Raw genomic sequence first — 12,538 nt, forward strand, 5'->3', positions numbered from 1 at the left:
ACGGCTCTCAAAAGTTAAGCACTTGGAGACTGAACAAGGAATACTCTTAGAAATGTTGAATTGAGTCTGGGTGCGTGGCTCATGCCTGTGATACCAGCTACTAGAGAGGCTGAGGCGGGAGGATCACTGAGGCTGAAGTGAGCTATGAGAGTGCCACTGCTCTCCAGCCTGGGCGACAGAGCGACCCTGTCTCTATAAAATAAAATATTAAGTGAATGTTTAATTGAGCTGCATTATGCCAAGGACACCTAGCTGAGCATTGGCACTGGGATATAGTCAGCTCTTAGTACTTATAGGGTACCCTTGACAGAAATCCCAAAGACTGTTCATTAGGAAAGCATATATATATTTTTCGTGCTAAGCTCAGCTTTAATTGGATTCTAAATATCAAGGGTACACTAAGAATATCTAGGATCCTCCACAAGTCAAAGTGTAACAACCATAACTCAATCTGCTACATCAAAATGTCTAATTTGGAAGTTACTGTTTCTCAAAACAAAAATGACTAAGTTTAGTTGGTTGGTTGCTGCGTAAGAAAAGGTCCTACTTAGATGTCCCATCAGAAATAAGGCTGCCATTTCCAACAGCGTTGGAAAAGCACTTAGCTTATCAAACAGCTGATCTTAACAGCAGGCAACATTAAAAAAAAAAAAAAAACTTGTTAAAACTATACCATGAACTGAGAACACAAGTCATATTCAGATTTCACGGTTGTGAAGATTAACAACTGTTATATTCAACTGTTTTCGACATTGATAAACCCATACAGAGCTAGTTATAAGTGCACTGAGATGCTTTACAGGCAAGGATTTTTAACAAGTAGATTCATAAATCACCGTCTTTAAGAAGCAGTGACCGTGTAAATCTCAAATGTGAACAGCGTGGAAGTAGGGCGATAGGTTTCAGTTAGGTCTAGGTAACGTTTATTGAGTGATTGCTCTTGAATTGATAAACTTCGCCTGGTGGAAAAGGCAGGAAAGCAACTATGATTGGGCATAATGAGAATTCCGTATGGAAGTATGGGCGGCATTGTGTTGAAACACACAAGAATGTCTTTCATGTCAGCCTTGTAATGTTTTCACAATAACCTTGGTGATTAATGACCTAATCTCTTAATTTGTCTCTCTGACTTTTTAGATAGGTCCTTCGACCAAGCTGCACAGTAGCTCCATATTAATTTCCCTTAAAAATGTTTTATGGCTATCATACATTTTATAATTTTAAATGTAAGATTTACTTTTTGAGAATAATAAAATGAATACCTTCATGTTCCCCTTTGTATCTTCTTCTTTCTCCTTCCCACACCCACCCACTACCACGTATTTTAAGATTATAATGTATGGTATTTATATAGGACTATCTGGCAGGCATAATCCTTGAAGGCACTTTAAGCACTTTTTATGCATTAACTCATTTAATCCTCACAATAACCTTCTGGGATTGGCATTAATATTTCCTTTTTCAAATGAGCAAAATGAGGCCCAGAGAAGTTGAGTCAAAGTTATCTAGCTAGTAAATGACAGTATCTTAATAGGCTTTGGATTTAATGGGTTTTGCCAGATATTAGAAACAATCTTGTTGTATTCATTGTTATATGCTGTACATGGCAAATGTTTCTCTAGAGTGCAGTTCTCAAAGTATGGTCTCACAACCCTTGGAGATCTCCAAGATCCTCTCAGAGTCTACAAGATCCTTCTGTAATGACCACGTTTGTGGTAGACTAGATCTTCTTTAATATGTCAAACAAAATAACATATCCAACAGAGCGAATGCAGAACTAGATAAGAGAATCCAGCATTTTTTTTTAAAGCAAACATTAAAGAGATCTGCAGAAATGTAAAATAGTGCCATTCTTTTCACTAAATCTTTTAGAGTGTAAAGGGGTCCTGAGAGAAAAAGTTTGCAAGGGGCAACTCTAGAGCAGCGATTTTTTTTTTTTTTTCAGACCGGAGGCTGGGGTCTGGATTACAACTCAGTAGTGGGTCATGGAATATGTACTGTGACTCAACCCATATCATTTTCAAGAAAGAAGAGAGAGAAAATCGTTCAGCAAATATAACTGAATGAATTATCTGGTTCACAGAGTATGTGCGTCTTCAGCTTTACTCGGTCATACTAAATTGTTTTGCCAAGTGATTATACCAACAGCCCTCTTTATTCTATGTCCTCTTAAATAGATGGTATTGTCCCACTTGTAAATTTTTGCTGTGTGTGTGAAATGGTATCCAATTTTCTGATTTGTGCACCTCTTATCATTGGTGAGTATGCAACCCTGTTTTTTTCGTACCTTTACTAGTCGTGTGTGTGTGTTTTCTTCTGTGAAATACCTGTTCATGTCCTTTGCCTGTTTTTCAGTTGGGTTGCCTATATATATATATATATATATATACACACACACACACATACACATATATATACACATATATATACACATATACACACATATATACATATATACATATATATATACACACATATATATATATATACTGGATATTAATTATCAGTCTGTTAAGACTGTTCCAAGGACATCTTGGCTAGTCTTTGATATCTTTCGATTAATAGTTGTTACTTTTAATGTAAAATTTGTTAGTCTTTTTATAATTAGTGATTTCTGTTAAAGAAATTCTTCCTTTCTCCAAGGCCTTGGTTGTATTCTTCTATATTTTTTTCCTACTTATTTTAAAGTTGGAGCTTTTTATGTCCTTAATTTACTTGAAATTAATTTGTATGCTGTGAGATAGGGATCCAATTTAATGGTTTTACTTAAAATACACAGTTGTCCCCACAATACTTGTTGAAAATTCATCCTATCCCCAGTGGTTTGCAATATGTTCATTTCCATATGTTTATGGGTGTGTTACCTGGCTCTTTGTCCCTTTGTTGTATTTGTCTCTCCTACTTAGATACCCACTTGGAAGTGGGGGGGGGGGGTCATTTACCTCCTTGTTACTCAAGAGAAGTATTAGCTATTGTTGGTCCTTTGCTTTTCTTCAGTAGAAATTCTAGAACCTGCTATTGGAATTTTGATTGAGATTTTATTGAATTTCTAGCTTAATTTGGGTATAACTGATATGTTTAGGATATTGATCCTTCTGTCTGAATGTTATGTTACTCCATTTATTTAGAACTTTAACATTTTTCAGTATAATTTCATGTCTTGTATATTTCTCAATTTCTAGTTTTTAATTGTGTGATACATATTTTCGTAAGTTGCATTTTCTAATATATAAAATTACTGACTCTTACATATCTATTTTACCCAGCAATCTTCCAGACTTAATTCTCATAATTGAGGATTTTTTTGTTTTTTTTCTATTTAGATAGTCATGATACAAAATGGGGATTCTTACTTTTCAATCTTAATAGCTGTTATTCTTTTTTTTTCTTAATGTGCAGACTAGGAAATGAAGTACAATGTTGACTAGAATTGATGTAGATATCTTTGTCTTATTCCTGATTTTAAAAGGAATATTTCAAGTTTTCCACCATTAAGTATGTTTGCCATGTTTTCTTGTAAAACTTCATATTATCATAAGGGAGTAAGTTTTTTACAAAATAATGGCTGGATGTTGAATTTTATTGAATGCTTTTCTACATTTGTTGATGATCGTATTGATTTTTAGTTTGAAACTGTTGCATTGATTGCACTGCTCAGAGCTCTACATCATGTTCCTCCACCATTGGACCTTGACTTCTCCAATTTTATTTCCTCAACATGTATACACAAACTCTTTTTTCAGCTAAACTGATGTATTCATTAACCTGGAAATATTGCCTTTCATACCCATTTATAGCTTGCCTATCAGAATACATGTCAATCTACGAGACCCAGTATCGATTTCAGCACTAATAAAGACCTTCCTTTATTAGACCTTCTGAAGCAGTGCTCTGATGAATGCACTTTAATTTAATTTAATTTAATTTGCACTTAGTCTCTATTACATCCAATTTAGCAGTTCCCACCTACTCTTTTGTATTTGAGTTTTATCTAGGTAATATCTTGCAGCTGTGTTGCATATTACACTTATAAAGAAAGCAAGTAATAATGCATTTTTAAATTATGCTTCATACTTCACACAGTGTCATAAAAAGATGTTCAATAAATATTTGAATTATGTGTTCCTAAATGAGATATTTGCCCTAACAACTAAAAGCTGCAGGAAAAGCTAGATCAGGTTAAACATTGTACCTTTAATCCTGAAAGTTTCTCCTACAATCATATTTTGGTTGGAATAATTTTTACTGAATGCTTAGGGTCATGGAAAGATTAGTGGATTGGGAGTTAGACTTGGGCTCCGTTCTACACAGCCTTCCTATGATATTTGTGCTATTTGTTAAATATAAAGAAGCCCAAAAGCTTTTGGTGATCGCTTAAAGGGTTATGGTAACTTTGTTGAAAAGGATAATCTTTTATAAGTAATGTGCAGTTTCCTGTTTTGTGGAGGAAATGTATAGTTAACATTCAACAGATTTATTGAACATAATAAAACTCCTTTATTAGAACTTAATTTCTCCAGCAAAAATTCTACACCAACTGGGTGTCCTACAGTTATTTTAATTCTGACACTGCCCAGATGTTGCTCAGACCCGCATACATTAAGGGGCCCCATTTCACAAGACTGCCTGCCCCCAAGTCAGTCAGAGTTCACAGAGCATCTGCATTTCTGCTCAGTTGACTACAAATTAAGGGATTCCTGCAACTTTCCAAGAACGGCTCCCAGTACTCAGGAAAGACTATACTTAAGCAATTTCAGTTTTATAAAGGACACAACTCAGGAACAGCCAAATGGAGGAGACATAGGGCAAGGTGTGAAAGGGCTTCTGTATCCTCTGGTGCAGTACCTTCCCAGCATATCAGTATGTTCAACAATCTAGAAGCTCCCCAAACCTCATTATTCAAGAGTTTTCATTGAGCTTTCATTACATAAATACATAATTGAGTAAATTATCGTCCACTGGTTACTGGGCTCAATCTCAGCCCCTTACCTCCCCTAAGGTCAGGGCCTAGGGCTGAAATTTGTAACTCTTCCCCCCCACCCCACCTCCCTCCCAACACACACACACAGAAACAGATGGAGTCTCACTCTGTCGCCCAGGCTGTAGTGCAGTGGCCCAATCTTGGCTCACCACAACCTCCACCTCCTGGGTTCTAGTGATTCTCCTGCCTTGGCTTCCCGAGTAGTTGGAATTACAGGGTACACTCCCACACATGAGTAATTTTTTTGTATTTTAGATAGAGACAGAGTTTCACCATGTTGGCCAGGCTGGTCTCGAACTCCTGACCTCAAGTGATCCGCCCAGCTCGGCCTCCCAAAGTGCTGGGATCACAGGCATGAGCCACCGTGCCTGGCTGAAATTTGTAGCTCTTTATAATCTAGTGGTTGGTTTTTCTGGCAACCAGCTTCCAGAAGATATCGTCAAACCTGAAGCTATCTAGGCACCCTACCTTGAGTCCCCTCATCACCCTAACAAGGATACCCTATCACTTAAGAAATTCTAGGAGTTTTTGAATCTGTATCTGAAACCAAGGACAAAAGACTAAATATATTTTTTATTATACCACAGGGCATACAGATAATAAAAATGTATATGTCGTGAGGAGTGATATAAAATAGTGAGTAAAGGGCAAGCCCACTAACACAAAATGTAGAACAGCGGTAGTTCCATTTTGGGAACTAGTTGTTAGTTAATCACATAATTAATGGGATTCCTCTGACTGGGCAGAGGGTGTTCGGCAAGTCACTTAATATTTTTGAATGTTAAATGATAGGATTCTGGTGGGTTGTAAATAACCAATGAAAACTTGAGGTTCTCTGTGACATTTAAAATTAAGCTATGCAGTAATTGAGGATGCTTTGCAAGACCTTTGACCATATTATAAAAAATTGAAAACTCATCCTATTTTCCAGTTACCTCTAAAACCAGATGCCAATTTGCCATTAAGTTTGGAAAATGACAAATGCTAGTCTTTGTTATATACGAACATACAATAGTAGACTTAGCACTTATTTATTTGAGTACCACTTTTAAGACTTGGCCCTACCCTCCTAAGCTCTTTGTCCCCACTTTTGATTGTCATAGCCATAGTGTGTTTTATATTTATATAAATAGAAAATGTTTTATATTTGCTTTCTTAAGTCACCTGGAAATTTGCATGATTTTTAACATGGAAGTAAAATCTTTAAATAAGATTTAAATACAGTGCAGGTATTTCGATAGCCTTTGTTTCAGGAGATTGTTTACTGTTTTAAATATTCATTGTGCTCTTGTACTTTTATGAACACAGATTATTCTGGTAAATGTAAATCTTCAAAGGTAAGAATTGAAAAACATAGTTTGCTGTGGCCGTTTGAGGAAGGAAAGTGGATGTCTGAACATTTTGAATAGCTGGCAGTCATATCTTCCACCTTAGCCCTCAGCTTCTTAGTTACTTCCCCCAGTCTAGGACCATCTGTCAGTACGAAGTCACCTACAACAAATAAAACTCCACAGTTAGCATCTCCTGGGTTGAAATTATTATGTGGAATCCTTAATTTAACAGAATCTCATTCATGACAGAATGGCGTACTGTGGAAATAAAGTTTTAAATTTGAGTGTTTGATGGGCCTTAATGTTTTCTAATTATTTTCTTTTTTGTTAATTAAATGTAAATTATTCGAGGCAAGGACAGTGCCTTATTTTCTTTCTGGAGTTTTGAATACTATAAATATTGAAGTAGTAGTTTGTTGATGGGGAATAGAGTAATTCAGTTATTTGTAGCAGTTTCTGGTCCTGTAAAAATAATTTTTTTATTTTTCTGAACTTACATTTCACAGTATATATTTTTAACTACGGTATTTACATTCATTATATCATTTAAGTATTTCTGCACAGCATTTGTATTCAAGTTGTATGAACATTATTTTCTTGTAGTGTCTGGCATATGGCTATATTTAGACTAATATGAAACACTTTAAAAGTTGTATTTCTTTAATGATTGAATTGTATTGTTTCTAGTCAGTGGATTTTTTCTGTTGTCTGTATGGACAGTCTAGTTCTCAGTCATAAATATTTGTGGTTTAAATCTGCTATTTGTGGTGCACACTTTTGAAAGGTAATTTGTGTCTTTATTTTTTAGAACAGCTTAGCTGAGCCATCAAGGTCTAATGGAAGCATGGTTCGGCATTCTTCATCTCCATATGTAGTATATCCTTCGGATAAGCCTTTCCTTAATAGTGATCTACGACGCTCCCCAAGTAAGCCTACACTTGCCTATCCAGAAAGCAACAGCAGAGGTAATCGAGCCTAACGAAATAGATGTTATTTGTGTTTTCTTGCTGCTTTAAAATTCTTAACTTTGTCCTCCATTACTTTGCCATTAGAGGAAAATACATTTCCCCTTTTCTTCCAGTTTTTAGCCCCCACAAAATATGCTTTTCTTGTATTCCTTATATTGATTGTTGAACATCATCATCCACCAAATTACTGATGCTAAAACACTTTGAGTCATCAATGACTGCTCTGTAATCCCCACTATTAGTCCAGAATGAAGGCCTTTTTTTGCTTCTGAAATATACCAAAAGCATACTGGTTTTTCTGCCTTTTTGTGTTCTCATTGCTTTGGTTCAGGCTTTCATCATCTGTAGCCCAGATGTTCATAATACATTTCTCATTAATCTCCCTGCCTGTTTTCTCCTCCTCATCCCCAGTTAATAACATTTCTGTCATTTGTCATTATCCATCATCTCTCCCACAAAATTAAAGTTTTAGCATCTCATCACAGCTTACATAATAAATTCTTAATTTTTCATAACCTAGACCCTATATGCCTCACCAGCTTCATCCCTAACTTGTCTTCTGTTTTTTCCTTTCCCATCTTTTGCTCTGGCTACTTTGAAATACATTTGTTCCTGGAACCTGCCATCTGTATTAGTTTTCTTGTTGCCTTAACAAATTGCCATGAACTTAGCTTTAAATATTTGTTATCTCAGTTTTCTGTGGGTTGGAAATCTGTGTAGGCTCATCTGGGTCCTCTGTTTAGAGCCTTACAAGGCTGAAATCAAGGCTTTGCTTGGGGCTCTGTTCTTCACTAGAGGCTCTGGAGAAGATCTGCTTCCAAGCTCATTAAGATTCTTAGCCAAATTCTGTTCCTTGTCATTGCAGTACTGAGATTCTATTGCCTTGCAGACTTATTTGGGGACAGTCTTTGCTCCTAGAAACTGTCCTCCTTCCTTCATGTTTTCTTTATGGTCTCCTACGGTAACAGTAGGTAGAGTCTCTCATGTTTCTCTTTTTTTTTATATTTTATTTTTTTTTTGGAGACAGAGTCTCACTCTGTCACCAGGCTGGAGTGCAGTGGCATGATCTCGGCTCACTGCAACCTCCGCCTCCTGGATTCAAGCTATTGCTATTCTCTTGCCTCAGCCTCCTGAGTAGCTGGGACTACAGACGCGCCCAGCTAGTTTTTGTATTTTTAGTAGGGACGAGGTTTCACCATGTTGGCCAGGATGGTCTCAATCTCTTGACTTCGTGATCCACCCGCCTCGGCCTCCCAAAGTGGTGGGATTACAGGCATGAGCTACGGCACCTGGCCAAGTCTCTTACGTTTCAAATCTCTGAGTTCTGTTACATTTTTCTAACCGCAGCTGGAGAAAATTTTCTGGTCATGTTATCAGATTGGGCCCACTCAGATAATGAAAAGATGGTTTTGATATTGAATTTGTTAATCATCTTTTAGATGTTTCTTCATCTGTATCTTTTAAAATACACCTACCTTATACTTTGTGTGAGTTTAAATGAAATGTCTTTGCTTTATTTGGGATGCTACGGCATTTCCTTTTTTTAAAAGTTGTGTTTAATCACTAATATTGCAACAATTATATGTGTTAATGATTCTCTAGGTAAAAGAAATATTTTTGAAATCGTAGGCTAAACAGGCGTTTGTAAATTAGTTGAGGAACTTTTTTTGTTTTAGTTGGGATATGTATTGTAAGTATCCTAAAAATCTCAGAATGAACCTGTTTTGTAAACTGGACTGATTGTACAGTAAAATACCAAGTAGGTAATACCAGTTTAAATCCTAACCTATAATGGGTGCTGAAAAGTGTTTGCTGAAATAAATGTAACTAAATAGTGTGATGTCTTTTAAGAATTTTAGTACTCTATAATCGTTAACCTAGAAGCCTCTTTATTATAAGATACTGTGTCTCGATGATAACGAAAATTTTTAATTAATGGTTAAAGCAATTGATAAGGTTCTACACATCAGAGTATAGCAGGTTGGCAATTTAAGAAAATTAAGTTGCATGACATTCAAACATGTTTAAAAAGCAAAAAAAAAAAAGAAGTGACTGAAGCCCACAGTAGAGCAAAAATCAGTTTCAGTGAGTTTCTTATTCAAAAATAAGCACAAAACAAAATATCCATTTACAAAGTTCTAACAGGAACACAAAATCTAAGAATTATATTAATCCTTCAACTGTAATATTGTATCTAGTTCTGATCTTTACACCCATGAAAAGAAACTTCCAAAAAGTTCAAAAAAATGAGAAATTACTAGCAAAGAATAAGAAAAATTAAGAAGGCAGATTTATTCACAGAGAATCAGAAAAATTTTAGCACGGCATGTTACTAATAGAGCTAAATTCTGCTTGAGTGCAACATCAGTGGTTTTAAGGAATAAAAGAGAAGTGAGAGAAGCAGGGAGGAGATGGAGAGGAGAAATAAGATAAAAAGTAACCTTCAAGACAGTAAATAAGCTTTTATGCCTTTAGAGCATGATGCTGTGAACTGTTTAAGCAATGTCCCAGGATAATCATTACAATCCACTATCCTTTTATAGTGTGTTTTAATCCAACGATACTTACTTTCCAAATGGGAAGGAAAGACACAGAAATCACTATCCCCTTCTCACCCAGAAAAAAAATAAAGGCTGTGAGATATGAACAAAGACCAAGAGAGTTCAGAAAAGACATTTGTGGGGGATAGGGATAAGTGTGTTGGGGAGGTTAGAGGAGAGGAAAACCTCTCAGAGGAAAAACGAAATAATAGATAATCTGAGTTTTAAAGAATGAGTACAGTTCTATAAGAAGAAAAGTTCAATAAGAGTACAGCATGTGAAAGGTTTATAAACTCGACATGTTTTTTTTTTTTTTTTTTTTTTTTTTTTTTTGAGACAGTCTCGCTCAGTCACCCAGGCTGGAGTGCAGTGGCATGATCTTGGCTCACTGCAACCTCTGCCTCCCAGGTTCAAGCAATTCTCCTGCCTCAGCCTCCCGAGTAGCTGAGATTACAGACACATGCCACCACGCCTGGCTAATTTTTGTATTTTTAGTAGAGACAGGGTTTCACCATGTTGGCCAGGATGGTCTCGATCTCTTGACCTCATGATCCGCCCGCCTCAGCCTCCCAAAGTGCTGGGATTACAGGTGTGAGCCACCGTGCCTGGCAAACCTGACATGATTTTTATTGCTTCATCAAGGACATTGTGGCTTAGTTTTTTCTTACTGGGAATTTATGACAGTGAAGAATACAATGCCTAAAATAGTTGTTTAGTGTTACTAACTTGATTTGAGCTAAAATTAGGAATTTTACCCAACATTGCTTTTGCATGATCGTTGGCAAACTTCAACACAGTGAAAAAAGCGAAGTCTTACTATTAATAGTAGTATGAAAATAGTGTTGACCTCACAGGCCCTGGGAAAGGCCTCATGAGCCCTGCCCTCAATGTGCCTATGCCCCACATTTTGAGAACCACTGTAATCAAGGTTATGAGTATGTCCAGAGTAGTATTTTGTTCATGTAAATACTTTTTTACCAGGTGTGAGAAGAATGTAGATAGTAGCGTTTGTTCCAGAATCTGGATGATAGCTCCTTGAGGCCAAAGACGGTCTTCACACCTTGCAGAGTGCTTCACACATCGTATGTGGTCTGTATGCTTGATGGACTGAGGTTTACATCAGAAGGAAGTCTAAACTGAAGCAACAAGACAGAACAGGAGACTGATTAAGGAAAGATTTATGCATATTTTGTTGTGGGGAATGAGGAAGATGGAGAAATCTTTGAGTCTAAGATTTCTAGTGTAGATAATTAGTGGTATGATTAGGACAGATGACAGAAAAAAAGCATACTTAGAGGAATTGATATGATTTTGGCTGTATCAAATTTGAGATGCCTGTGAATTAGATGGAGATGAATACTAAGCAAATGAAAATGAAAAGGTCAAGTATAATAGAGAACACTACACTAATGAACTCAGGCATCATCAAGGATACAGTAGTGGATGAAGCCTATGAGTATAGAGGGGTTTCTCCAGAAAAAGAAAGTAGAGGGAGAAAAGAGCTTTGGAAAATACCACCATTTAAACAGTAAACTAAAAAGTAGGAAAAGTCAGAAAGGTGGAGAACTACCAAGACAGCAATATTGGAGAAATCAAAGATGCATATTACAGATATGGGTCCCCCTGCCCCTTAATCTACAACATAAATCTGTGTTTATGTTAATGACAGAAATGTCCCAGGCGATAAATAGACCCAGGTGGACTTGAAGAACATTAGGGACTCAAACATGGCTAGCACTTTCCATCTTTTTTTTTTCAGCTTGTAACTAGTTTCATTTTTTCTAGCTACAAAAGAGCTTTTTTTTTTGCCTAGCAGGAAACATTACTAAAAATTACTGAGTTTTAAGTTGAACCAGTTCTGGCTTTGACGTTTTGGACAAAAGTCCCAAGAAGACAAGCATTATCTGGGTTTCAGTGTGTGTCCCTTGTGGATCAGTTAGCCAGATTTGTCAAAAGATAGTAAAGATATAGCCATGTTGAGGTAAGGGGAGACTCCCAGAAAAAGAGATATATAAGTCAGGCAAACAGTTCCAAAGATGTGTGCTATACTTCATATAGCAAAATATAAGAAAAATTCCAGGAAACAAAATTAGGAAATATAAAATATAATGAAAAATATGAAATTTATCAGGTATGACACGTGATTATGTCAACTCAAAAGCCAATATATGCTTTTTAAGTAAAACCTGAAATAAAATGAAACTTAAAAAATAAATAGCTGACAAAGGTGTTTACTACCATACAAATAAAAACGATGGATGGCAGTACTACTGTCAAACAGATAGTATAGACAAATAGCAGCTGCATGTAATACTAAATAAAAACAAATAATACCTAGTTTAAAAGTGAGAAGGAGAAATACCCGAGTACAGAAATAAAATGAGTTTCAAGCCAGGACAATAAGGATGGAACTAAAGCCAAAAACCTTAGGGACAGTATTAGGAGTCTTGTCATTAGGTATAAGCCTTAAGTGTTGGGGTACAGTAGCAGAGATGATGGAATTTTAAATGTGGGTAGGGACTGGAGAACAAAGCTCTAGGCGCCCATGAGGCAACTTCTGGAATACTTTGAAAAGCTGGGCGTGATGAGTTGTCAAAGCAGAACTGGAACACTGCAGCCTGTGGTCTCAGGAAGAGACTGTGGGTAAAAAAAGTCACCTCTGATAAGTCAACTCAAGCCAATTGTATGTGCTCACTGAGGTGCATACGTGAAGACTTG

At 36.4% G+C, this 12,538-nt stretch overlaps 1 protein-coding gene across 10 annotated transcripts in view; it reads left to right on the forward strand.

Moving 5' to 3' along the window:
• Positions 1-12,538, forward strand: part of CEP57 (centrosomal protein 57) — a 46,061-nt gene that overhangs the window by 2,446 nt on the left and 31,077 nt on the right. For 9 of the 10 annotated variants that reach the window (XM_058446948.1, XM_058446949.1, XM_058446951.1 and 6 more), the window contains one exon: positions 7,121-7,277. The exons of the other annotated variant lie outside the window; for it this stretch is intronic. In XM_058446948.1, the coding sequence (XP_058302931.1) occupies positions 7,121-7,277 (157 nt within the window). The remainder of the gene's footprint in view (positions 1-7,120; positions 7,278-12,538) is intronic. 10 annotated transcript variants of the gene reach the window in all.

The sequence above is a fragment of the Hylobates moloch genome, unplaced genomic scaffold (assembly GCF_009828535.3).
Source record: "Hylobates moloch isolate HMO894 unplaced genomic scaffold, HMol_V3 SCAFFOLD_11, whole genome shotgun sequence".
In the NCBI taxonomy this organism is placed as follows: Eukaryota; Metazoa; Chordata; class Mammalia; order Primates; family Hylobatidae; genus Hylobates; species Hylobates moloch.